This window comes from Stylophora pistillata, chromosome 2 (assembly GCF_964205215.1).
Source record: "Stylophora pistillata chromosome 2, jaStyPist1.2, whole genome shotgun sequence".
Classification (NCBI taxonomy): Eukaryota; Metazoa; Cnidaria; class Anthozoa; order Scleractinia; family Pocilloporidae; genus Stylophora; species Stylophora pistillata.
Genome location: NC_142520.1, coordinates 54,576,438 through 54,604,379, shown reverse-complemented (window position 1 = coordinate 54,604,379; position 27,942 = coordinate 54,576,438). Strand labels below are relative to the sequence as shown.

General features: G+C 38.5%; 4 protein-coding genes across 6 annotated transcripts; 3 read left to right on the top strand and 1 right to left on the bottom strand.

Moving 5' to 3' along the window:
• The first annotated feature begins 161 nt into the window (after positions 1-161).
• Positions 162-11,154, top strand: LOC148740421 (uncharacterized). 3 transcript variants are annotated; one of them, XM_088750503.1, is made up of 9 exons: positions 162-428; positions 1,258-1,353; positions 2,146-2,329; positions 3,307-3,653; positions 4,217-4,443; positions 5,595-5,896; positions 6,997-7,326; positions 8,130-8,286; positions 8,864-11,154. In XM_088750503.1, the coding sequence occupies exons 1-9, from the start codon at positions 308-310 to the stop codon at positions 9,941-9,943; spliced, it is 2,844 nt and encodes a 947-aa protein (XP_088606629.1). In that variant the 5' UTR covers positions 162-307; the 3' UTR covers positions 9,944-11,154. The 3 variants fall into 3 exon arrangements, with proteins under 3 accessions (XP_088606629.1, XP_088606630.1, XP_088606631.1); XM_088750505.1 differs by lacking the exons at positions 162-428; positions 1,258-1,353; positions 2,146-2,329; ... (2 more) ...; positions 5,595-5,896; positions 6,997-7,326 and adding an exon at positions 8,466-8,596 and having other exon boundaries at positions 8,159-8,286; XM_088750504.1 differs by lacking the exons at positions 162-428; positions 1,258-1,353; positions 2,146-2,329; ... (2 more) ...; positions 5,595-5,896; positions 6,997-7,326 and having other exon boundaries at positions 8,144-8,596.
• On the bottom strand, positions 9,971-12,025 carry LOC148740420 (uncharacterized). Its single transcript, XM_088750535.1, has 2 exons — positions 11,839-12,025; positions 9,971-11,661 (listed from the first exon to the last, which is right to left on the bottom strand). Exons 1-2 carry the CDS (start codon positions 11,958-11,960, stop codon positions 10,407-10,409), a joined length of 1,377 nt encoding a protein of 458 aa, XP_088606661.1. The 5' UTR covers positions 11,961-12,025; the 3' UTR covers positions 9,971-10,406.
• Positions 12,026-12,241: 216 nt separating this feature from the next.
• Positions 12,242-16,715, top strand: LOC148740419 (uncharacterized). The gene is made up of 5 exons (XM_088750633.1): positions 12,242-12,622; positions 13,672-13,732; positions 13,946-14,221; positions 15,546-15,646; positions 16,029-16,715. The coding sequence occupies exons 1-4, from the start codon at positions 12,611-12,613 to the stop codon at positions 15,626-15,628; spliced, it is 432 nt and encodes a 143-aa protein (XP_088606759.1). The 5' UTR covers positions 12,242-12,610; the 3' UTR covers positions 15,629-15,646; positions 16,029-16,715.
• A 10,753-nt stretch (positions 16,716-27,468) lies between these two features.
• On the top strand, positions 27,469-27,936 carry LOC148740418 (uncharacterized). Its single transcript, XM_088750629.1, has one exon. The coding sequence runs from the start codon at positions 27,475-27,477 to the stop codon at positions 27,934-27,936; it is 462 nt and encodes a 153-aa protein (XP_088606755.1). The 5' UTR covers positions 27,469-27,474.
• Positions 27,937-27,942: the final 6 nt, after the last annotated feature.

The following is a 27,942-nucleotide window of genomic DNA, read 5'->3' as shown; positions in this document are numbered from 1 at the left end:
GGAACTGTCTACATCCACCAGCCTATCTCAAGCAGGAGGTGCTGAGAGCTTTGAGGGAGCAATTGTTGAAAGTCATGGTGCACCCAGCACACAAGCAGTTTTGAATTCCATTGCACACAAGTGCTTCAAGGTAGTTGACCCAACTAAACCACATGAACTAAATGGCTTTCTACAGTATTGAACAGATGTGTGCAAAGTGCTACTTGTTGATTCCCAGCCAGGAAGTTTGATATTAACAGTACTGTGTACTTCACTGGAGATACTGGATGCCCTGTGGGATGACTATTGCACAGGTCACTTGAATGACATGGCACAGAAATATCTTGTGACAGAAAACATTCTGAAGAAGTTTGACCTGACTGAGCTGAAACTGATGACAACTATTCAGAGGGAGGATTACCTAGCTGCACGAAAGCATTTCTTGCAAGGTTTATATGAGTTGTTCTTATTCCACTAAATAGGACATTGTGTAATGGACATCTCTTTGCCAACAATTTACAATTGCATCAGCAGAGGTTTGCATCAAAATTGTTGACCCATTTGTAATCTCTTTTTCTATGCAAGCTTACCCAATTAACCCCCCCCCCTTTTCCAAACAGTGATGTATCCTTAAATTCCCATAATCTTCAGCATTACAGTTATACTGTATGATTGAACAAAGTTTGCATCACTTTAGAAATACATGACATTTGTACTGGAAGTTTTGGTTATATTTTGAAAGGTTTATTTTAACGACTTGGCTGACATTGAAATTTAAGTTGAACTACAGTGTACTATAATTTGGTAGGGAATTGAGGAGGGATAAAGTTTATTACAAATCATTTTACAGTAAGGGATTATTGTAAGTTGTAATTTATGCTTTCTAGTTGATTGGAATTTAAGAAGTTTATTGCAAATCATTTCACAGTTGTAGGAATTGCTGTTGTATTTTTGCTTTCTGTTTATTTGATTTTAATTAAGGAAGAATTAAGTTTATTACAAATCATTTCTTATCTTGGAATAGTTGTAACTGTAATTTTTGCTTTATTTTATTGGAAGTTATTAAGAATATAACAACATTTAGCTTATCATACAGAATTGATGGACTGATATGATTTCAAAACGAGAGTTTAGGTTATGGGAATAAAACGTCATGGAAAGCAGGGACACCCTCTATAAAAAAATGTGTTAAACCTGAATAGTCTGAATAGAAATCAGCTGTTTTATCGTCTTCTTGATTGGTGCAATATTGAAAAAGGTTTCTTTCTATCTGTTTAGCCTCTAAAAGACAAGACACAGGTTTCAGAACTCAGGAGGCCGGAAATGTAGATACGCCAACCGAACAACTAACAGTTGATTCAATAGTGACTCCAAGTGAGTACCAAAATAGCTAATGTTTCGCACGAGGGATTCATGTCAAGATTTATAGCTCTGCTTTCATCGATTGTAATCCAAAGACATGTCTACATAAATTTGACTTTCTTTTACTTCCAATCAGGACGGATGGCTTGGTGTAATTTTTTTCAGTCAGGGGAAGTTTTTCTCCCATTTCACCAGGAAAAAAACATAAATTGCCAAAAACAGGGAGACTTGGAGCGTTTTTTTTGCTCGTTGTCAAAGCGAAGCCAAATTGTAAATGCCGTTCCTATAAAAACACTTTTACGTACCGGCTTTTCAGAATAAAGTGGTCATCCGACACAGGTAGAGGAAAATACATTTGGGTAGAGGAAATAAATTTGGGCCAGTTTATTTCTATTAAATCTAACCCTAACCGCTGTGTTACGCAAGCAGTGGGCCATTCGTATTCTTTCTAAGAGGTTTCTTTTCATTAAATAATTGTCTTTCCACTGCAAGCTTTTGGCCCTCTTGACACTGTTCACAAAAATAAATATTCAAATAAAAGATTCAGCTTAGTTCAATATAGTTTAGAACGCAGCTTTGGTTTACAGTTTTTGTTAAACAACGGCTCTTTTCTCTCTTTAAATGACGGGCCCTGGGGTTCTTTTCCCAGTTACACAGTTTTCCCAGTGGTTCGTGGTTTCCAGTGATCTCTACTTCTTGTTACAATACACAGAGTTGTAATTATGGCATCTTGTTCTCTTTTTCCTTTCTCCTCTTTTTTTTTTTTTTTTGTTTTTTTTGTTTTTTTTGTTTTTTTGTCTTTAGCCACACAGACTACTCCCAAACCGAAGGAAGTGGAGGAGGATAGTGAAGAGGAAGACGAGGAAATCGAGATAGACTCTGAACAAGAGATCGAGATTGGCTCTGAAGAGGAAATTGACGTCGGAACTGAGGAGCCGGAAGACACAGACGAAGATGTTCAAACTCAAGACAAAACCATCATCTTCAAGTAAATACATAAATTATGTTACCCATGATCTTGCTTAATCATAATTACACGAATGATTGTGGAGACTTGCCCACTGATTGGTCAAGAATTACTTCAAATTTTGCCATTGTCAACCCACGAGAGGTGATTATTATAGCAAAGCGAACTGAAAATGGCCACCATGCATTTTTTTCCCAATTTTTTGAAAAAGAAAACAAAAAAAAGTTCCTGTGGTATTTATTCAAGAAATTAGACTAAAATAGCCATTATCCTCAGGCTTAGCTAGTAGAATTTAGTAAGTAGTGTTTAGGGACTTAACAACAAGACAGGCTCGTATTTTTATTTATATTGTGTTCCCACAACCACAGAACGTTCAGCTACTCGCTTTGTCTATCACGGAATGAATAGATAGCAAGTAACGTAGCCAATCAGATTGGAGCATTTGCGATAGAACGCTTAGTATGGAATGATTGGACATTTTCTCGTCATCTTCGACGAAGAGTTGCTCTACGATTGATCGTTAGTTCAGTTTTGTTTAACCGAAGTCATTCTTAATTCTTCCACTATACGACGCGAAGTACTTTTTAAAGAAAGCCTCGTCATCTATTCTATCATATTGGTGTTCAATAAACTCAGTCACAAGATTACCGCAATGTATATATCTTATTAACCAAGCGCGAGGGCCGTACTGGGAGAATATCGGCCCGAGGTTTTGACAGTACGGACCGAGCGTAGCGAGGTCCGTACAAAAAAGACCGAGGGCCGATATTCTTTCGGTACGGTCCCGAGCAAACTTGGTTAATAAGATATTTTTTATACGACTGAAGTTCAAAGGGACACAAGTGCGGTATCATTCGGGACCATTTGGGACAGTGCCCGGTCCAATACTAAGAGAATATTGACCGGAAATAGAGCAGTTTGATTGGTTGATTTTAGTTATTGGCCCTCTGACTGCCCGAGTCGTGTAATAAACCTATTTATTATCGTATATCCCACAGAGATACTGTAACAGTACAAGGTGGCCATTGGGACGTGAGAAAGGCTGTATCTCACCTGCTATTTCCGCCTGGTTTTGTTGCTGAGGACACTCCGCTGACCCTTTTCAGATGGAAACCCTCCGTGTGTTCACCTCCTCTTCAGCCAAACGAAGCTGTAGTAAGCAATGTTCTTGAACTATCGGCAGAAGGCGTTGAAGGTCTTCAGTTCAACAAAGAAGTCACTGTGGGAATCTCGCACAGTGGACCAGACCTGCGAGGATATGAAGTAGTGATAAAGATCTTAATAGACGCAGAAAGAAATGAATGGAAGGACGTTGAACAAACAGTTGACTTTCGATCTGTATCAGGTAGAGGCTGGTTTTGAACGTCGATTCATTACGCATTAGTCTCATTTGATATGAAAATGTAGCTTGTTCCTTTCTTAACTAGCCTTTTCCCAGAATTTCTGTGTCCATGTTTCAGTGTTTTTGCGGTGGCAAAAGTCATCTTTATCCACGCAAGATGATGTTAACTCTTTCAAAGGGTAACGTATGGGCGTTGAAATCAATAACAGCAAAACAACAAAAGCGACGACAACAACAATACTCTACCAAGTGTTTTCCTTTCTTTTTTGCATTTTTGATTCTTGTATTGTAACTTAAATTTTATAATGATACGATTCAGCTATTACGTTATTTTCATATCTTGTACAAAACTAACATTACTGATACAGCAAAAAGCATAAAACAAGAATATCAGTTAAGCATACCTTACTAGATAAGGGTTCCGACCTATCAAGTTACAAATAAAATCAAACGAGCCAAACATGACAACGTTTCAAGGCTTTAACAGGCGAAGTGATCCCTTTTTTAACAGTGAAAACTTTATTTCATAAACTGGTTCTAAATTTTCTTTGGTGTCTTTCTTTCAGATCTGCAAATGGCTTATCGCGATGATTTTCCTGACTATGCTCTTCCTGTTGCTGAGACAAAGATTACACAGTGTTCCACATTTGCAGTGGTTTGCCGTCTTAAGGCCCACAAGTTCACCATAACCTCAGAAACGTCCACCTTTTCGTTACCAGACTTTCCATTGGTCAAAGTGTTCTTCCCGTCAAATGCAGTTTCCGTCACAGAAGAATACCAAGTGACAGTCACAGTAAGTATATGATGGGCAGCATTAAACAATTTCGGTCTGTACCATTCCCGAACTATTCTTGGACTGGTTCGTTGAATCAGAGAGCACAATCGTTGCTATGGTTCAACAACAAACAACATCAACAAGCCTTTATTTCATCTCGTCTTTAAAATAGCCAAAAAACATGCTAATATATCCGGTTGCTGGTGTTGATTCTTTTTTCCGGTCAGGCAGTCGCTTCTATCGATCAGTCTGTAATGTTAGACTTAATTGCGTGATATCTAATTTTACTGCATAACACCCACGAGATGTCAGGTAAGCTTTCGCGCGAAAACTTGATATCTTCACACTTGATATTAACACCGTTACTAGGGTTATGTAACATATCGCACTTTTCGTAGCAAAAGTGAAATGGTTTGGTTTTTCATTGGCGTTCCTACATTAAATGAAATATTACAAGGCCGCTTGGAGATACGAAGTTTCTCTTCTCATGTTGAAAAATATTTCAACACTCGAAGAGACGTCTCGTATCTTTGCGCGGCCATGTAATATACTCTATATTTTACCGCCTTACTATCGCCTTTTGTTAGGTATTTTAGTAACCCAGCATAATATTGGAAAGATACTTCTCCAAGCCAGATTTACTTTGCCACTTGTGATAGTTTTCTTTACTTTTCGTGTTTCTACATTACTTGTGAATCTAACGCCCTAGATCATTTTATTATGTTGCTACGTAAACTCTCATGCAGGACAGACGGTTTTGTCCAGATAATTCACGTTCCCTTTACAGCGTGTGCAAACTTTAATTTTGCCTTTCTTGTAACCAGTCTTAAAAAAATACATGTAGATGTTACGCTGCCGCTGCCCACAATTTACTGTTGAGCCGCTTCCTCGCCCATTCATCGACTAACTTTCTGTAAGAAGGGGGTAGGGTTCTAAAGAAATGGTGGTGCTGCTTCGGTGGGTGTAATAAGGTAATTTTAGTTTTTATCAACTGAATTGATATTGTAAATTGGCACCGTAAGAAGTTTCAGTAAAGAGTAAAGAGTAACCTTCTGGCTTGGAGAAGTTTCTTACCAGAATCACAACTACTGAAATACCATACTAAAGACGACACCGAGGCAGTAACCTTCACCGTCAAGAAAAATTTTTTTTTACTCCACCACTTGTAGATACAAGAATCTCGCAGAAGAGAGTTAAGAAACAAGGAGATGTTGGCCGGCCCGATATTAAGTATTCAGTGCAGCAAGGAGGTCAAATTTCAGGAACCAGTCACTGTACAGCTACCGCTATCCTTGAGAGACACTGAGCAGGGCGCTCAATCATTGGGTATCCCTGATCTGTCATTAGCCCGTGCTCGAGTCTTGTTTTTACCATCTGATGGAACCCAACTAGATTGGACTGAAATTACCGCTGATTCCTCTCCATGGCTGGATGGCACTGTCATTAAATTCAGTGTGAAGCACTTCTCGAGGTATGCCAAATTAACCATCTGCTTTAAAATTTTCACAAGACTTTGATAAGTGACGTAAGTTTCCAGGGTAGCGATACTACTACTAATAAATAAATGTTAATAAAAATAATAAATAATTTAGCAATGGACATTCCACTGGGTTGCTCTTCCTTGTCCACTGTTTTCAGATCGAATTGGAATTTGGAATGTTGGTTTTTGCGGAGGGAGGAAAACCGGAGAACCCAGAGAAAAACCCTCGGAGCAAGGACGAGAACCAACAACAAACTCAACCCACATGTGACGCCAGGTCCGGGAATCGAACCCGGGCCACAGTGGTGGGAGACGAGTGCTCTCACCACTGCGCTATCCTTGCTCCCCAACTGGAAAAAACCTCATCGAAATCGAAACGAAAAGAACTCAAAGCAAAAATAAACAAAGGCAATCAGAGCAGATCCGATTATAATTAGAAACACAAGGTCAGCGATGGTACAACTGGTGTTTTTTGAGAGTGTGGCTCATTTTCCCGCAAGCATCCGTATCTTGATCTTATTTGACTTACTACAGTAGCTATAAGGCATCACACGAATCTATGTTAGAGTTTTTATCACCATCGCAGCTGCGTAAATTCGTCCCATTCGTCAGTTAAGGGAAGACATTTTGTTCGCATATGGACAGGACTACTAATTATTCACCTATTGTATGACCACAAGCTTTACTTTGCTTTTACTTCTGTTATATTTCTTTATTCCGTCTATCGTATTTACTATTTCTATTGTTATTGTTGTTAGTAACATTATAATTATCATTCATTATCGTATACGTTTTGAATTGCGAAGAGGTGAATTTATTTCGTCAGCCACAATGAAGACACTAACGGACAGGTCATTCTTTCTCGCCAGGCGAGAGAAGGGGGAGGGGAGGGGAAGGGAGGGGGATCCGGTCCATTTTTGTTGTGTCACAGTAAAATCTACTTGATTCTGTCATAACGCTATGTACTCCTTATGTGATCCCCCCCCAACTCCTCCGCCCCCTCTCCCCTCCTCCATCTCCCCTCACCCCCTCCCCCCTTCTCCCTTCAGGCGAAGAATTATGATTGACCTCATATTGTTGTTTCGTTGCAGACTTTGGGGCTGGATAGATTGGTGCGTTAAACCCGTCATGTCACCAATTATTGAATTAGCGCGTAACTTTAACACAGAAGATGTACCCCAAGTGGCCGTTTTTACAGCTTGTCTACCAGCAGATACAGAGTTAGGTTCTGCAAGATTGTTGAATGTGTTTTGCAGTTCAAGTAACGCGACAAGGAAGCACATTAAAGATGAAGAGAGATTGTTGTTGGCAGAAGAAAGTGCTTGGGACAACATGGTACCACGCGAAAAGGCTTACGTGTTTCTTTCAGGGAGTGTGGTTCATCCGGCCGAGGTTGCGGATTTGGAAAACTTTTTTGTCAGGTAAGACTTTAGGGAAGATTTGCGTGGAACTTGAGCATCTGGTTTGAAATGAAATAATAAAAAAAAGAGATGGATGGGAAAGTGAACTGCTTATTACCACCATGGTGGTTAACATAACATAACATAACATAACATAACATAACATAACATAACATAACATAACATAACATAACATAACATAACATAACATAACATAACATCAACTTTATTTCAACATTTCAACACGATTAGTGTTTAAAGATTCGCGCTTATGGGGTCGTGCATTTAAATTAGTCCTAAAAATTGGTTAGCCAATCAGTCCTTTTGTAAGGTGAAACGAAACTGAATCGGAACGTTCAAATTGATCTGGACGAGTGGCTGTTAGTCCATCAGATGTTAGGGATTTAAGATGCAGCATATAAAGCATGTTGAAGACGATATCAAGCTTCTCTCTTATGTCCAAGTTGTGGAGTGCTAACTGCCTCCCGATTAGCTCAATGAATAGAGCGCTGGACATTGTGCGGAAGGTCGAGGGTTCGAGCCCCGGCCGGACCAACACTCAAGGTCTAAGTTACTCTTACGTTACGGTGGAGCATCACTGATGTTCGATTCGCGACGGCCATATAAAAAACGCAAGACTTCAGCGATAGTACAGCTTTATTGAAGCCGTTATTTGTCCGTCAATTACCGCTCAAAATTTTCCGCAGCTTTTTATCCACTTACCTCCCAAAAAAAACTTAGGAAAATCAGCTTTTTATTGCTCTAAGAGAGGATTTTCCTTAAATCCTCCTCATATGTCAAGAAATTGTCTCATTTCCTTACAGGTTTGAAAAGGACGATTCTATAAAGAGGAATTTAAGGGTGCATGTTGTCGACAAAGGATGGCTAAAAATAGAGTTCTACAAGAGCAGAGAAAAGAGGCCAGACAATAAACTGTGCCAACTAGAAATGGATCTCCCCCCTCGAAAAATAGACATTGAGGTAAAGAACAACGTTTGAAAGACGTAGCTCAATTCACAATAGAGTAGCAAAGCCATGACGTCACGTTTCCATGACAGCATTTTTCTCAGTTCTAAACAAACGCTGAGGTCTCGTTGTGTATGGCGCCATATTAATCATGACCTTATTTTCAATCTCTTCTTTGCTATCTTACTTCGAAGATGAAAAGAAATCTATCGCAAAAGGGGAGAACCACATCAAATCTGATCATATAGAATGTTTTATGTATAATCAAGGCATTCTTAGAGGCAAAGTTCACGCTAGTATGAGATCAAAAGTCTACGAGGTTACGGTACGTAAGCTCTCTTGTATGTTTATGTTTATATTTTGTGAATCGGTTGGGAATCATTAGATCAATTATAAAAGCTACTCAATAGCTTTAATATCTAAATTATAGGCTCCGATGTATATGATATTGACTTCATAAAGTATAGCTCTTAGCGCCTCTAAAATAGGATCCGTTCGATGGCTGTTCGATTGGAGCGCTGAGAACGCCTGAGAGCTATTTACAACCAATAAAATCACTAAAAGAATAAAAATTTTTCTTCTTCTACTTTAGATATACGTAGATAGTAACTTGAATATCAAGTCGACAGAGTGTGAAAGTCCTAAGGGCGCTTTCAAGTGCAGTCATGCTGCAGCTGTGTTCATTTACGCCATACATCATGTTAGTCGTACGGACATCGAATGTCGATGGAACAAGCCAAAAAAGCCAACTTGCCCTGCAGTTCGGGACGTCACTGAGATGTTTCCTCCTCCGAAACAGTACTGCGCTCTATCGAGAGAACCTACGCAAGCAGATCGTTCATCCATTTACCGATCGTTATGTGAATATGGAAAGTTCACCGGACTATGGTGGATTCTGAGCCCTGAACCTGAACCGGTGACGTTACCAATGCTTACAATCGCAGAAATAATTTATTCTGATGGCTTCCTTCAAGCCCATGGAAAGGAAGATCAGCTCTCTTTTTTTAAGGAAAAATGCAAAATCCAAAGTAGTACTATACAAGAAATAGCAAAACTCACAGTGGGTCAAAGAGAGAATCCAGCATGGTCAATGCTTAGAAAGGGAAGACTCACAGCTAGTAATTTTGGTCCTGTCTTAGCAGCCAAGAGAGTTTCACAATCACTCTTGAAAAGACTCATGGGCGAGTATGATTTATCTGGAGTCAAAGCCATCACATGGGGAGTCAACAATGAAAAAGAAGCTGTGAATGCATTTGAGATGTCACATTGTTTAAAAGTTGAACCAACAGGAATTTGGTTTGAAGAGTCAGGTATTCTTGGTGCCACACCTGATGGTCTAGTTGATCAAAAAGGTATTTTGGAAGTAAAATGCCCATATGCCTTTAGGAATTCAACCATAGAGGAAGTTATAGAATCAGAATCATTCTATTTGGAGAAGCGAAAGGACAAAATTGAGCTTAAGAGGGATCACAAGTCTGGGTATTGGCATCAAGTTCAAGGACAGCTCCATCTCACAAACAGAATGTATTGTTATTTTGTTGTGTGGACTGTCAAGGGCCACGTAACTTTGGTCATTCATAGAGACGAGGAATGGAAACCTAATCTTGATATTCTAAGAAACTTTTATTTCCATCATTACTACCTTAAAATGATTGAGGGGGAATTATTATAAGTGTGAATACATAAGAGGAGACATATACACTTGTACTCTTTATATTTATTCGACCTTATGTGGAAATGATAAATTAAAAAATAATGTTACTGTTCAACTCTGTAGAACAATTGAAAAGATTGAAAATTATTAACTGTTAATGATTCTCTTCTTCCCTTGTACAGTTAGGATTATATGAACTAAGAAAATAATCATAGAATATCATAGTTGTTAAAGTTATGAGGAATAACCTATATCTATCCATCTATCTCAATTGTTGGTAGACTACTTTTCCAAAATAGAGACAGAAACTAGAGTGATGCTTTCATGCCCATTGAAGTAAGAATCACACCCTAAGTAAAGAGCAAAAAGTAGAAAAAAAGAGAATTGAAGAAATTGCCATAACTTATTGACTTTTTATTACTGTAACTATTGAATCTTTGTAGTCATCGAAAACATGACTTGAGCCTCTCTTGAGAATTTACTACTCAAAAAATACATTTGTACAACCTTCCTTGATTAACGGAAACTGCAAATTAACAAGAGCAGCACAAAGTTGAAAAATTTTTTCAGAATAGCATCTTAGGTAAGAGGGAATAAAACTTAAAATCTTAAAATCCTTTAACCTGGCGTTAGCCCTCTCTACATGGATTCTGCATTTGGCAATCAACTTAGTTACTTTTATTTCATTTTCAGTAAATTTACCATTGTTTAAGAATGGGGGAATATTTACAGACACACCCCTCGGAACTATATCTTGGATTAGAAAGCCCTTGTCAGCAAGAACAAGATCTCCTGGATAAAGGTGTTTCAAAAAACCAGACATTTCCACTATAACCTTATCTGAAGTTGATCCAGGGTAAAGGTTAGAAACATATGTTATGACCCCATTAGGTGCCACACCAACGAGTACTTTAAATGAATTCATACCTCTGTATGAAGAATAAGTTGTGCTTTGATGACTCATTAGGCCAGGGGTTGCAACTTCAATGTCTGTGCAATCTATTATGATCTTACAAGAACTGAACTGTGTAAATGATGACGGCAAACAAGTCTTATTTTTCTCCCTAGAAGGTACTGTTGACATCAAAAAAGTGAACAAAATCTCGTGCAAGAGATGAATAAATGTAATGACAATATTAGATATAGTAGTTTCACTGCATGAAAATAACTGAGCTATATGAAGGTTCGTGTAATTCTGTCTAATCTTTATTAAAGTTATGAATATCTGGTCTTCAAAACTTATTGATTCCACCTTCCAGCCATGAAAATATATTATTGAGTCTTTGAATCTTAAAGTATAAAGTACAACTACATCAAATACTTGCTTAGTTGGAAGACCGGTTTCCATGCGTATTACATCGTCACTTAACGTAGACACTGAGTATTTTTCTCTAAAATATTTTGACTTCTCTTCATGTTGTTGAAGGTCATTTCTCAGCTGCTTTACTTCTGCTTCAAGGATTATCTCCGAAGCAGTTAAATCGTTGAGTACGTCCCGTTCTTGATCTTCACTTTCGTTGCTCTGCAAGGCTTCTCTCATTTTTTCGATGTCGACTAATTCCTTACCATCTGTACTTTTTTCCAATTTCTTCTTCTTCTTTGGTGGCGGTTTACTGCTAGAAGGGAAAAGTTTTCCTTCGTTGTGCTTAAAAATCTCTGGCCCAAATACCTTCTCGCCATTTCTGAAATGGCAGCTGCAAACACGGCTGTGTTTGCTTGGTTCTCGATCTTCTCTCCTGTTGAAACATATAGAGATGTGGAATGTATTTAGATCAGAGTTGGATTTTGTTAGAAGTAAATCGAAACAAGCGTCAATCCAACAAGTACCATGTTCATTAGTCCGAAAGCCACAATACTTTAGTTTAGCTGCGATATTCTGGTTTTACAGTATATATGTAAGTTAAAATACAAACCTTAATAATCTTCTCCATCGATCATACTCAGATTTTTTCTTTTCTTTGCTCGGGAATGCAAAGAAGCGACAGCAATGACTCTCAGACTGGTGATTACATTCGGGTGCGAAACACTGAACCATTTCGCCTAATTCTCCAATATTTTAGATTCTGCAAGATATTATGGCCTTATCCTGCTACTTCCAGCATAACTTGAATGTACCACGAGCGTCAAACAAGGAGTTCAAAGTCTGCAAAACGGAGCTTCACATGAAGCTTGCGTCCGCCATATTGGATAGAACAGTTTGTTTAGAACTGAAAAAAATGCGGTCATGACAACGTGACATCATACTTTGTCACTCTATTCCTCCCACAGATCTTTCACTAGCGATACTTTTATCTTCAGATCGATCGGCTTTCCAATTTCGAATTTGGCTGCTTGAAACGTTCGCGGCCCGGTTGCCGGTCGCACAGTATGTTGGGTAACAAAAATAAGCCCGGCGAGGGTAGCCAGCGGCCTGCAGTCCAAAAACAAACCCGTTAGCTCCCCTGGTCCCCTCGAGAGGTTTTGTCAAGACCGCATTGTTTTGATCGACCAATCAACATCGAATGGAAATGTGTTTATTAATTTAAATTTTACTTTGCTTCGGTAACATTGATGTTTTGATCGTTGCTTTGATCTCGTGAATACAGGATGGATCGTCATTGTTGATCTAATCCTCGAATTCGAATTCGCCGAAGTCATTATTTTTTTTGTTCCTGTTCTTTTTAACCTGATGACTTCATCGCTGGCATGGAAGGCATGGTAAGCTTTTAAAAATATAACTAACGAGGAAGACTAACTGCGATACCTTCGAATTCTATCACAGATACAATAAAATATTACGAATACATGTACAATATAAACATATTTTGTTGTAGGTTGCTTCGGAACTTTGAACACTGTGAGGGATGTCTCTTTCGAGTCAACGACATAATTTCTGATGCAGAGCAAGTGAAAGAAAATTTTTCCCGCCCTCCTAACTCGACATTTTTCGGTCACTTAATAAAGCAAATATGGGGAAGCAGAGTAAACCTAGTAAAACGAGGCTCGCACAAACAGAGGCGGGTGAAGTACTATGAAAATCTGCAGCGAAAATCGCCCTGTAACACCAGTTTGGTTGACCTTGGCTACCCTCGCCGGGCTTATTTTTGTTACCCAACAAGTCCTGGAACAATCAATCTGAGCCTGGAGAAGTCCTGGAAAAATCCTTGAAATTTGTTTGAAAAAAGGGTATGAACCCTGAGTAAAGAAATTAGAATTTCCATTAATTTTTGTTTTTTGACAATCCTTTCTGGAGCTAACTGTGTTTGCCCTATTGATGAGGTACTCACCCCTCTCCACTATGCCCTGGTTTAATTGACTCCTAATCCTTGTGTCACAAGTAGCTTAACCCTTTTTATAACCCCTAAGATTGACTAACATCTAATTTCTCCTTACAATATCACCCCTGAGTCTCACATTAAGGTCAGGAGAATATAGGAAATGATCATCAACTAAAGAAGCTCTTGATTGTTAATTAAATTCTCTTAGTCAGCACCTTAAGAAATGTTTAGAGAAAAGTATGGAGAATATGCATACTGATGTCAGGGGATGACGTGTTAAGTTTGTTGTTGGCTCATTTCCTCGACTAAGGCTGGAGGTTGTGTAATTTTTCTTTGGTTTCTTCGCAAGGTTGTGGTTTTCTTCCTTTACAAAAGCCTGTACTTTCTAAACAAATTCAACCTGAAGTAGGAAGGTCTTTTTTGGGAACATGTTATGTCTTACATGCTGAAGAAACCATTAAGATGGTTTTTTTTGTTTTTTTGTTACAGGATTCTGATCCATCTAGTGAAGTTTGTACATCACCAAAATCTTTACAACAGAAAAATTATGGTAAGACAGACTGAATTCACTGCTTTAAGTCTTTTGCCATGTTAGCTTACCTCCGGCCTTGAACACTGATTGATAATTGGACCATTACACGCTTCTGGTTGGAATCATTGTTCTTTGCTTACAGTGTGATTGATTGATTTTGTACAGAGATCCCAGTAAAAATACCGTATCAGTAGTGGTTCTATAGAAATTATTTCTTTTTTCTTTTTGTAGTAAAACAAGGCACACCAACAGATAATGAATTGGAACAATTAGCCTCCCAAATTGGTGAAAAGTGGATAAAGCTTGGGCGTCGCCTCAAGGTCGAGGATGCAAAACTAGAGGATATGGGACAAAGACGAGAGGGTCTGGACGAGAGAGCATATCACATGTTAAAACACTGGAAACAGAAGAAAGGTTGCACAGCAACTTTCCAAGTTTTGAATGCTGCATTACAGGACGAGCTTGTACAGCGCAAAGACTTAGCTGAAAATTTTTGTTACCACCAAGGTAATTATTTTCAAGAATGTTGCTTAGTTCAAAATTGTTGTTATGAATTATTTTAAATTACTATTTTTATTGCCTGGCATGGAGTCGCTTAGGAAGCAGTCTCAGAAATTTCCATAATTATGCGCTCACTGAGAGCTGCATAAATTATCTTCAACTTGGCAACCAGTGCTAGTGTGTATGAGTAATAAGATGTTACTTCCTGATTTAACTTCCAGGTAAGCTAACTATTTCGTAGCGTAACGAAACGTAAATTATTGTAACGTACCGTCACGTTATCAGTCTCTAGAAGAAGGCAGTACCTCAAAACTAGCCCAGATCGCCTCAATCCGACTACAAGGCTTAATATCAAGGGACATTAATCTATATCATGTCTCCTGGCTCTAAACAAAAAATTAGGAATGTATGAACATGTTTTTATGGAAAACTTGAAACCGCAAAAAACTGACTCCACTATTAGGGAAGGATCAGTAACTGGTGCCTCTTATTTTTAAACATTGTGGCCAAAAATTCAAAGAAAAAAAATTAGAAAACAGTTATGTTAGGTAAACATGAGAAGGAAGGATAAGAATAAGGATAGATGAGAACAGGCTGGACAAACCAGTTGGCGATCTTGAATTCTGACCAAGGAGCTGAGCTTAGGACCATCAAGAACAGTCTCGGCTATCGGCCAGAGCAGCTAGGAGTTCAAACCTGGGTATCACTTAACATCCAGAGCCCCTAGAACTATTTTCTAAGAGTTATTTTTCAGTTGTGGTACTTTTTGGTACGTTTAGTTTGTCCCTCTTAATTAATCAGGGTCGTTAAAAAGATTTCAGTTGAGTAGCTTGACTGTGAACAATGATACAAAGTACGTGGCACAATGTTATGCCGCTAGGCTGTGAATTTAGCCACATGCATTCGGAGTAGCCGGTGCGTTTTTCAGAGTAGACAGTAAAATGCGCCGCGTGTCGGGCTTTTTTGACAACCCTGCACTGTACATAAAGACCACATCCTCCCTTCATAATTGTGAAAGGCATAAACTTTGAACATGCACCAAGCGCGAGAAACTTTGAACATGCACCAAGCGCGGGAAACTTTGAACATGCGCCAAACACGAGAAACTTTGAACATGCGCCAAGCGCGGGAAACTTTGAATATGCATCAAACGCGGTAAACTTTGAACCTGCACCAAGCGCGGGAAAATGCAACTTCCATCGAGTACGAGGACATGCGCGTTACTTTAGTGGCCAAGTCATTGATTGACTGTGGGGCCTTAAAGAAAAAAAGACAGAAACCACTGTGAAAGAAGTGTTTTATTACCGTGTTATTATCGTGCTTCTCGTAGGTCATACAGAAAAGAGAAGAATCGAAGACGACAGTTTCCCATGTCAGGAAGAAGAGACTTCTAAAAGGCAAAAAACAGATTAGTGTTCTGGAATAAATATGGTAAAGAAATCTTTTTTCAAAAAATGATGTTAACCGCATTTGTGCTGATATCAAAAGTAAATTAGTTCATTTAATATCCTGAATCTCAGGACTGAAAGAAATATTTGGTGTTACGTGTTCGTGTCATACCATTCAAATGTAATTGGCCAATTTAAAATGACGTGATAAATCACTTTGTTGTTGGCTTTGTTAATTTACTCAGCACAACGATATCACCCTCTCCACTTAGTAACGTCTGGTATTTTTTTTAATTTCATGATCTGGTCAGGTGTGAATGCCAAATCCTCATTAGGATAGCATTTGTTTTACTATTTACTTATGGCAGAGAGGCATGGTAACCAGTTGATCTAATACACTAACCTCTTCTCTCCTTTCTGTCCAGCTGTCAAGCGTGTAACCACTTAAAGTACTCTTCACGTAGAGCCTACTATCCTAGAAATAGAGCAGTACAGCGGTCCAGTCCAGTAGCCTAGCGGTCCAGTCCAGAAGTCTAGCGGTCCAGTCCAGCAGTCTAGCGATCCCCAACCAGAAGAGAATGCGCTTGGCGATCATCGTGGACGAGTGAGAAGTGATCTCCAAGACCAAAACATCATGGCAAAGGAATTGATATAAAAATGAAAGTAAAATGAATGAAAGAGAAAACTGAATTAATTTATTCGATAGATAGAATCACTGATTGTGAAGGAGGCCATCTGTTAAAAAAAAGCGCTTTTAAGTAAGAGTTCAAGTCTTAAGTATTTAGGCTTGCAGTTCAGTTTTGTATAGACTACGTTACACACGGCCAGCAAACTTTATAAGGTTGAAATTATAGGAAAGTGTTAACAAATTTTCTCTCCTAAATTCGATTTATTGTCACTTAATTTGGGCGATTGAAAGCGATTTCAAGTTTCTGGGATAAAATTCTCATCCGCTGATCATAAATCCATCAAAAAATACAAAGAGGAGAGGACGCTCTCGGATAGTAAGTAAAATTGTCGTAAGTGCTCCTAGTATCGACAATTTTCGTTAGTGTTGTACTCAACTGATGATGTAAATATGTAATAAAGACGATAAGTAATTTGTTAAGTTATATCTGATATATCTTTTTTTTGGTTACCACAAAGAAAGGTATATACTACGGAGGGGTGTTTCAGAAAGAGGAAATGTATTTAGGGCCTGATTTCATTTCATCATTAACCTATTAATCTCCTACTCAGTCGTTTCTTCCACAATTAAGGGATTTATCTGATTCCCCTGAATAAATTACCGTTCCCAGACTGGACATCTCACAGAACAATCTAACCACCATCCCTGATACTATTGGGGAGATGATGGAACTGGAGGGACTGGGGCTGAGTTAAAAGCAGTTGACTGTGTTGAGTCCTGCTATAAAACAGCTGAAGAAACTCATTTTTTTGTATGTGAGAGGGAATCCTTTTACAGTTGAAGAAATGAGAAGTGTTATGGAGCTAAAGGATAAGATTGACAGAGTATATTCATTTGTCCCACGTGAGTAAAGGAAATTCCTCTTCACATTTATGTTGTGCACTTACTAAATTGGTTCCAATAGTTGGGTCTGCAAAATCTGTGAGCTGGCAAGCGGTGCGAGCCATGCGAGCCATTTTTGCGAGTATTTTTTCATTGATTGGTCCAGGGTCCAGCTAGGAGGTCGTGGATCATTTCGCGCCTATCACTCAACTGTCACTATAAACCACCCACCCGCCACTTTGAAAGTGTAGATGATCCTGGGGACGAGTGTAAACGGTACAACCTCGCTCCCAGGGTACTCTCTCTTTGCCTGGAAAATTAGTTTTAAATTCAGCTACAAAAGTGTTTAATAATGAAATATTCCCAGAAAAAAATCTTATACTCGCTTTGGTTGCCAGAACTATTGCTGGTGCGTCAAATATGAAAAATGCTCTAAACATCTGTACATCGTCCCAAGTCTTGCATCATAGTAATGGCTGTATGTCCAGAGTTGGACGAATTATTTTCTTCGTTTCATATTTTTGTTATTCAGAGAAAATTTTATCTATTCAAATTGCTCAAGATCTGCAAAAAATAAAAACAATGTGAAAAAAATTAATTAAGGTTCAAGACTTAAGTAAAAAAATTTTCTGAGGAAAGCGTATGGCTCCACCACCCTACCACTACTGAATGTATCCATTGACTCCTCTCATTTATTGATATCCACGAGGAAAATCATTCAAGAGAAAAGAGAATAGTAGTTCCAGGACAACTCCGTGTATTGGCATCAAGAATGGTGAGTAAATCACGTAATTTTAACAGCTTCACACTTTAGTGAATCAGACTTATCAAAATTCTATCAAATAAAAATTCTTAACATTTTGACTGTGGTTCACATGACTCGCGGGCTCGCACCTTGGCTCGCAAGGCTCGCCGGCTCACAGGTTTATAAAACTCCTAATGGTTGAATTGCAAGTGGTTATAGTGCTTGTTATGATAATTGCAGGCAGCTGACAACAGTTTCATAATAAAGCCTGAGAAGAATATGAAGTGAATACTGTCAAAGCTATACTCGGGGGTGGAAGCGGAATAATTGGATCTCACTTATTCATTATTCCGATCCTGATAAGCTCAACTCATTCTTCGCCACTACAGCAGAGAGAACCTTAGGGAAATCTTCAGGGGACTCTGTCGATGACCTATTATATCTGGTAAATTCACTGGGTGATGTTAGCGACTCCGTCCCTTAGGGAACCGAACCTTAGGGAAATCTTCAGGGGACTCTGTCGATGACCTATTATATCTGGTAAATTCACTGGGTGATGTTAGCGACTCCGTCCCTTAGGGAACCGAACCTTAGGGAAATCTTCAGGGGACTCTGTCGATGACCTATTATATCTGGTAAATTCACTGGGTGATGTTAGCGACTCCGTCCCTTTCAACCTGCGCGAGGTAACCCATGTAGAGGTCTTACGTGAAATCAAATTACTAAGAACGGACAGTTCAACAGGTCCAGATAATATCCCAGTGAAGTTTTTGAACCAATTGCGGAGCTGTTAGCGGGTCCCCTCACACATATAATTAACTGCTGTATCGGAAATAATTATTCCCTATTGACTGGAAGGTGGCGCGAATCTCACCAATACCAAAGATAGATCAACCAATGGCTAAACATGACTATCGACCTGTATCCATCCTCCCAGCCCTGTCCAAAATCTTTGAAAGGCTGGTAGCCCATCAGACAATTGGATTTATTGAAGAAAGAGCACTTTTGGGGGAAAACATCTCAGGATTTAGAAAGAATCACGCAACGGCCACGAAATTACTGGAGATTAGAGACGATATTACACGTGCAATGGGTCGCGGCAAAATAACTCTCATGATTCTTGCAGACTACTCGAAAGCTTTTGACACTGTGAACTTCAAGTCAGTTATTTATAAAATGCACTCAATGGGTCTTTCAAAGGATTTTCTAACCTGGATTACCTCCTATCTTACGGGCAGGCAACAGTATGTAATGATAGATGACAAGTGTTCTCAGCGGTTGGAAACGTGCTTCGGCGTCCCTCAAGGATCGATCTTAGGACCGTTAATTTTCAATATCTATGTAGCAGACCTCCAGGAAAAGTTAAGTTGTAAATGCTTTCAGTATGGGGATGATACCACGTTGCTTCACCACTCGAAGCCGCATGAAATAGAGGCGTGCATAAAGGATGCTAATCAGACAATAAGAGGCCTGAGCAGTTACTCTGAATCGTCCAATCTGGCGTTGAATTCAGAAAAAACAAAATGGATGCTTCCCTCTACAAGACAATTGGCGCGCGCACACTCTTTAAATGGTTTTTCTGCAGATGTATATTGCGGTGACACTAACTTGAGAAAGTCTCAAGCACCAAGCTTTTGGGAGTTTATCTGTATCAGGAACTAACATGGCAAGAACACATAACGAATCTGTTGTCATCGTGTTACGGTGCTTTAGCAGTACTACGGAAACTAAAAAACTTCGCACCATACCACATAAGAAAACTACTGGTGGAAAGTCTTATACTCTCCAAACTGAATTATTGCAACGTTGTGTTTAGTCCTCTCCCAGAGTACCAGACCAAACGCCTTCAAAGAGTACAGAACACGTGTGCGGGTTTTGTGTTAACTAAATTTGCTGGACTCCAGGATGTTAGAAAGCTAGGTTAGCTCACAATCAAAGAGCGTTTAGAATTTAATATAGCTAAGCTAGCGCACAAGTCATTATACAATGAGGACTTTCCACTAAAACTCAAGCAACACGTCGTAAATAGATATTGTCTTAGGTCATTAGCTGCACCAAAATTAGAACTTGCCAACAAAATTGAGAAGAACACTCTACAAGATCAAGCTGCAGAAGCTTTCAATATGCTTCCTGCGGAGCTAAGGAATTGCAGTGACCATGCACTTTTTTGTTTAAATCTTAAAAGACACATACTGACATGCAATGGATAATCTAGTATAGTTTTTATTATTCACTATTTTATCAATTTTGATTTATTGTAAGTATTATGCATATAGTTAGTTTTTATATTAGTAGCGAAGAGCCACTATGTGGAAGTATACTAATAAAGGTCATTATTATTCCTTTCATTTTTTTCGAGGTTATTCATCATTCATTTTTAACTTTTTCTCGTTATTCATTATTCCGTATTAGAGTTTTTTAGGCAGTTTCTAATTCGCCTAATTGTGAATGGATGATTTCAATTCAATTAAAATATGATTTAAAACCGTCAGCGTCATGTTCAATCTAATTACCGTATTTATTTACTTAACTCCAGCCTAAGGTTTATTTAGATATCAGCTTTATAGGCGTGGCATTTATTTTTACATACTGTACACTTATATGTGAACGATCCTTCGCAGTAAAGCACTATTTGAGCAATAGTGAAAATCAGACCTGAAAAAAATTTTTCAGGCCTGTACGGGATTCGAACCACTGACCTCTGCGATACTAGTGCAGCGCTCTACCAATTGAGCTAACAAGCCAACTGGGAGCAGGCCATCAAATTAATTCGACATAAACCCGTAGATGATAAATCAAACGTTTGATTTACGGGTTTATGTCGAATTAATTTGATGGCCTGCTCCCAGTTGGCTTGTTAGCTCAATTGGTAGAGCGCTGCACTAGTATCGCAGAGGTCAGTGGTTCGAATCCCGTACAGGCCTGAAAAATTTTTTTCAGGTCTGATTTTCACTATTGCTCAAATAGTGCTTTACTGCGAAGGATCGTTCACATATACGTTTCATAACCGCAGTTCATACATATGTTTCATATGTTTGTTGTTATACTGTACACTGAACAAAAATGTACACTAAACATCTACACTATAGGGACTTTAAGCAGTGACGACGGAAAGCTCTTACGATGGCGTTCGACACTTACCTTTTTCCCTAGTCCTATTTACTTTGCGCAAATTATTGGTAGATATCTAAGCATCATAATGTTTGATATCTTATTTTCGATCATGGGATTGAGTCTTTCGTCTCTATAACGTAACCTAAAAAACACTGGAATTTTAATTGATAACGTATTTAAGATCAAAACAACATAGTTATTCAACAATATAATAGTGCGAGTTCTTGGTTGATTGGGTGGTAAATAGCCGAGAACCACATTTTACTGATTCTTTCCGACGTGGAAATACTGTCACTCAACTTTCTCAAAATTATATTAAGCTTTTAAAAATAACACAACGAAAGAAATAACTTTGAGATCCTAGAATACAGTTACACCAATGAATACGTGTGTTACGTTAGGCAAAGTATTAACTTAACTTGGGTTCAAACGTGTTGCAGCGCGTCCAGATCTCGTATTACAAGCTACACGTCTGCAGAGTCGTCTTTTACAGCTAAATAGTCGATATTGAAATCCCCCAAAACGACAATTTCCGATACGCTGGCAGTTTCGAGAGTGAGTGAGTCATTTAGTGCATCGATGAATGTCTCAGAACAGACGTCAAGTGGCCTATATACACAAGCAATAAACAATTTCTTGCACTTGAGTCGATGTACTTCAATCCATAATGTTTCAATATTTTCAGTAGTCAAATCCGTTCTATGTTTGTAGGGAATCCCATCGCGTACGTAAATTGCCGTGCCGCCTCCTCTTTTACCCGTTGGGTCATTTCTCAGTACTGAATAGCCAGTAATATCTACTTCAGAATCCTTCATAGATGGGCTAAGGCATGTTTCAGAAAAAGTAAAAATGTCGAATTTCTTGTCACTAAATAATAGTCGAACATAATTCATCTTGTGCAAAATGCTTCGCACATTAAGATGAGCTATAATTTCACCTGAAATGTCATATTGGGAATGCCTTGACAGTCTGGGCCTGCTAACGTTGTATGATAGACGCATAGAACTCTGTTGTCATTTCTTCGATTCCATTGTTAACAATCCCGAACATAAGTTATACCATCTTCTGCCATCAAGGAAAAAAAATGTAGTTCTAATTTAAGGCGTCAAGAGATACATAATTTGCCACGTTCTCACAAACGTTTTCGACGCTCTTTCTTTTATGCTATGTCCCTGGGTGCTCACAATGGCTTCTAAAGTTTCAAAGAAAGTCGACTTTAATTTTAGATATTCATACATATTCTAGATTTATTTATTATATTAGGCATTTACATTTATATGATTTTATTTAGCTTTATATTTTAACCAATGTTGGCTGTAAAATACGCAATTCAGTTTTACGACTGCAAAGTATTACTCACTAAGCGATCTATCTATCTATCTATCTATCTATCTATCTATCTATCTATCTATCTAAGTTTTGGGCGACAAGTAAGTTTCCACAAACCATTATATTGTTCCTTGTTGATTTCCACTCGTGATAGTTGATTCTCGAGCCCGTAGTCCTTTGTTTTATAGCCTCATTCTTGAAGGAAATTTCGATGGTTTCTTATCATGTGTTTTTCTTATCATGCGTACCTTAAGGGAATAAACTTGATTCGTGTAAATGAAATAAAGAAAAGACTGAAAAGTATAGGATTCGTTTCTGTAAAAATGAGTCGCAAAGACCATTGTAATCATTTTTACCTCTTGAAAACATTGGAAAATGAAAGAAACGATTCTTGCATCTCTCTTTCTTGTCCTGGTGGAGTAATAAACAACTTGTCACCCTCTCTCCCTCCCTCAGTAATCACTCATCTTCCCCAGCCAACAGATCGAGACAAACAGCCCTGTGGCCTTTCTAAATGGTCGCGGACGTTGAAGGGCACGGGCACCAAAAGGTCTTGCATCAGTAAATACTACTCTACTAGAGCTTCTTAATGACGCTACTGTGCCTAGCATTAAAGGTGAACTATGCAGTAAAACCCACATGAGTTTTTATCTCTACCACAAAAAAGTATCTAAGATTGCCAAGAGTAACCGAGCTGATTAAATCACAGCCGAACCGAGCTGATTAAATCACAGCCGGGGCTCACACAAGCTTCCTGTAGTGTTTCCAACAAAACTGTTGACTTTAGATACTTTTAATATTTACTCTGTACTGTTATTAATATTTCTTTCAACTCACGGTCATTATTTACATACCCATTTTCGATTTATTCACTATTTAGGTTTTTATTAATTGATAATTTAATTGGTGCAGGTCCACATGAAGACGTAAATGTCTTGCCTATCCCTCAACCTGCTTTATTATGAATAAACGATGATGATGAAACGATGATGAAGCGGCGTGTCTGGTCGTTTATTGGAAATATAAAGAAATGTATGGGAGAATGTTGAAGAGTCGTAATATCGTAAACTTATATCGACGAATGTCTTTGTTAAGGCTCAAAATAACTGTAAACCTACCTCACTTGCTGTGTATTGTCTTTTCTGTGGTTCAGTCTAACAGTTCCAAACTTTCAGTCACGTTTTCTTGCCATTTTTTCCGCAGAACACACCCCACATCGCTTTGTTGAGGTGAAATGCAAACGATCGGATAAGTTTTTATCGCTTGTTAAGATCGATCAGTCTACATTCATCAAGTGTTACTTTGATACCTTCTGAAACATCAATTAACTACTTCACTATACTAGTCCGCCGACGAAGCGAAGAGACAAGCACTCCCCCATCCCTTGTAGTAGTCTACCTGGTCGCGTGACATGTGAGAAGCATTGTGATGTAAATCGAACCTAGGTTGTCAGTCAGGGAGTGTCTACTTGTAGCCGAACAGCTAGATTGTTCACAATCTCTCTTTGATTTCGTCATAATTCGCCGCAGTTGTTGTTCACTTTGTTCGTCTGAGCGCAGCGAATTAGAACGACCATCCCTTCTACTCATCAATGCGTGGTCGCGGGACATGTGAGAAGCATTGTGATGTAAATCGAACCTTGTTTGTGAGTTAGGGAGTGTCTACTAGCAGCCGAACAGCTAAATAGTTCACCGTCTGTCTTGGATTTCGTCATAATTCGCCGCAGTTGTTGTTCACTTTGCTGAGAAGTAAGTATTATGTTCAACACAGTTATGAATTTAGCCCATTCGTGTAAACTGTAGCCTCGCTAGACTCCTGAAACGCGAACAAAGATAATTCAGCTGAGAATTAACTCGGACCCTCCGCCCGATCGAACTGATGTAATATTTCCCCTCAAGTGTTTTTGCCGTCATTTTCCGTCAGGTTAATCTAATTCTCTGGTATCTCCAATACTCTTTCTTTCCCTTTGTATTCTAAGTTTGCTGGGTTCTGATTCATTGTTCGTACTTTGACGACGCTCGTCAAATGCAGAGCACTTTCGTCATACGATCTTGCAGGAATCAGTCAATGTTCTGTAACAGACGAGTTGAAGTAGAAACTCCAAGCAACAACAAGAGGAAAACAGTGATTTTAAGTTATGATAGCGTTTTTAACGGGATATTATTGGAACTGGAATGCACCAGAGAAACTGTTTCTGATCGTGTTGACGTCAATTAGCTCTAATCGTTATCTGTCTAGTAGTTGTTAAGCATCGATTAGTATTCACAACAAGTAATGAGAGTGTTTAAACTGATGGCAAAATTTTTGCATTATTCCCTGGATTGTACTTCATTTTAATTTTATCTAATAGAAGTTAGAAATATACTCGAAACCGCCAAGGTCTGTTAAGTAACCAAGTGTAGGCATGATTATATGATCTACAGGCAGTTATGTCACGTATTTGATGCTTGCTCGCTTTCTGCTTCGGTAATTGACAAGTGAAAAAGTACAAGTCAAATTCTTAGAAACTTTCGAACTCACTCATTTTTTATTCATTAACAAGCTTTTTTTGTAAGATGTAGAAACTACAGCATACTTGAATGTGCATTTCAAGTCAAAAAATTTTGATTCCAGTATTTGGCCTGTTGTACGTTTCTTGTTCGCGAAAGCAACAAACGCTTCCCTGTTTGTATTCAATAACTTTGATTATTATAGTTTGGACATACTATGAAAAACCTGTTTGGTTGAGAGCTTTCAATCAACATACTAAAGTGTGTATACTTGACATGATAAATGCAATATTTCCAGTGAATGTTGAATTTATTAATTTTTTTATTTAAGCACATTTTTCATTGTTTTCCCCAAAATCACCTAGGCCTCATTTATCCAATTTATTCAGGGACACAGACAAACAGACACACAAACAACCCTCCATTGGCAATAACAATGAGTTAAACCTACAAAGCTAGAGGGGTTTATTATTTAAACAATCAAATAATGGCCTCTGACAAGCCATTAGTATTAACCCATTAATGGCCGCAGCTTTTGGGGAAAACTGTGTTTTGAAGCTAGTCGGGCGGATTTCGGGTCACTGTTGTGGTTTTAAAAGCTCAAACTTACCAAAAACCACTTGACAGCTCGTGCACTCGACGGCCTTTCGATCCAAATGCAAAATGGCGGCCTGAAAATCTCGGGCACGCGCAGAGAGCAAAATTTCGACAATTTGGGTTGAAAAGTCATGCCCCACTTCCGACTTCTACTTTTCTCTCTTTCTCCTGCCCTTTTTTTCCCCTCTCCTTGCCTAAAGTTTCTCCTCACTTGCTGGAAATTGAGTAGGCTTCATTTTGGTGTAGAGATTTTTCAGAAACTACTCATTATTTTCAAAGCACATGCTCGGAAAGGTAGGTGGGTAGTGAAACACGATCTTCGTGCAGATTTTCAGGTCAAAGTGACACGGTTTTTTGGCTATTTCTCCAATCTCCTCCACTCAATTGCGCTCATTCTGGTATCGTCTGAAAGATATTTTCAACCTGTTCAAGTAGGTGCTCGAAGTCGTGCTCCAGGGTTAAAAGTGATGACGTCACAGGGCGTAGAAAGGGTGTGGGTCCCCATGGGCGCATACGGGCGCACTGGACGTTAATGGGTTAATTATCAAACTTTGTACTTTGTGAAAAAAACCACAGTTGACATTGTAATTTACAGACTGAATACCATACAATACAAATTTAGTTTCCTAATGCATCGCTGCTCAGTGACCGTGCTTCACCTAGAATGTTTGCAGCAGAGGTAGAATTAGGACATCACGTTGAGCTCAGTGTACCTTAGAAAAACAAGAAAGAGTATTTCACTAATTCAGACTCAAAACTGCACTGGGAAATACATAGGTGATGCACAGCTATTAATTTTCAAGAGATATTCTCAAAGAAAATAGGAACCCAGTCTGAGGTAGGTGTGATCAACAGATGCATGCCATGTAACAGAACAATCATATAACTTAGTGTCAGTATTCAGAAAGAGAATTTACCAGGTTTGATCTCAAAGTGGGAAGAGATACAGAGATTGGGACAACTAGGTCCAGACAATTCTAGCCAGTGATAATGGATGGAAAAAAAAGACTTTTGAAATGTAGAACTCTACAAGGAAATTGAGTGAAGTTTTCTTTTGATTTAAGACAAAAATATGCATATCCACTTGACAGTTTAGGGAATAGCTAAGTTGAATAATGTGGAGCAAGATTCTTGGCTATTTTGTAAAATTGGCTTAATGTATGTAGTTCTCTCCTCAAACTAAGAGGCTTCCAAGCAAGTTCATCATGTACCTTTGTGAAGCTGGTTCCCATTTTTAGTTATTCTTTAAACATAAACGAAAAATTATTATCAGTTTTCGTTACTTTTTTTAATTAAATTGTTTATTGCATCAACCACATCATTACACGACATAATGTGTACGACAACTGTTGCTGACCTAGATCTCATGCAAGATGTATCATAAATTGAAAATTGTTGTCTCAAAAGCATCTTACTGGGTGACAAACTCTTAAAAAAAAAGAAACCATCTTCTGAGTAATTTTCTGTGTCAATTGCAAATGAAAACAACTTACAGAGGATAAAATGAAATAACAGGTCTGGAAATAGCCACTTGGTTTGAATATTTTCAGCTTGGAAATCATTCATGTTTTGGTTTATATTACAACTGTTTAAGGTTATCACATCAAAACATAACCAACCATAGATTTGCACTAATGATTTCTTTCCTGTTAGATATTAACCTTTACAATAAAGGTAATCTTCATGTTGTTTTTAAAGAGTCAGGAGAACTCTGTTTTAAAATTCAAGTATTTTCTTGTTCGTAATAGCCTTGTTGTTAACATGTATAACGCAAGCAGTTGTTTATTTTTGACAAAAAAATTATACAGTGAGAGTAAAGTCAAAATGTCTGACATGAAAATAAATAACTAGAGCTTTTTACAAATAAGCAGTGTTTACTCAGAGTGTTTAAAAGAACACTGAAGGGTGGATGGCTTCCAAAGATTGTACTTAGAGGAATAAAATATAACTCATTACTTTGGTTTAGTAGAAGTTAAATTATAAACCTCATTTTTTCCATTTTTGGTTCAATGGTTATAATGCCAAAGCAAGTTAGTTTAAGTTACTCACCTTTAATGACAGCTTTTATTTTTGTTCTGACAGTTTCCATGAATGAAATGGAATTTCTTTCTAAAGAAGAGTTAAGAGGAAAGATGAGCGGAGAGAGTTTAGATCTCACTGGGGAAAGTTTGCATGAATTGCCTGCAGCTTTGTTTGAATTGACTGAGTTGGAGGAACTTTACCTGTCATATAATAAACTTACAATACCTGAAAATCTCGGAAAGCTAAACAATCTTACGGTACTTCATGTTAAGGGTAACCAGCTGTCCATATTCCCTACAAGTTTGACTCAGCTGAAAAAACTCAGAGTGCTGGACATCTCATTTAACAAACTAACCAGCATCCCTGATGCTATTGGGGAGATGGTGGAGCTGGAGACACTGCGGCTGAGTGGCAACCAGTTGACTGTGTTGAGTCCAGCTATAAAACAACTGAAAAAACTCAGAGAGGTGGAAATCTCATTTAACAATCTAACCACCATCCCTGATGGTATTGGGGAGATGGTGTAGCTGAAG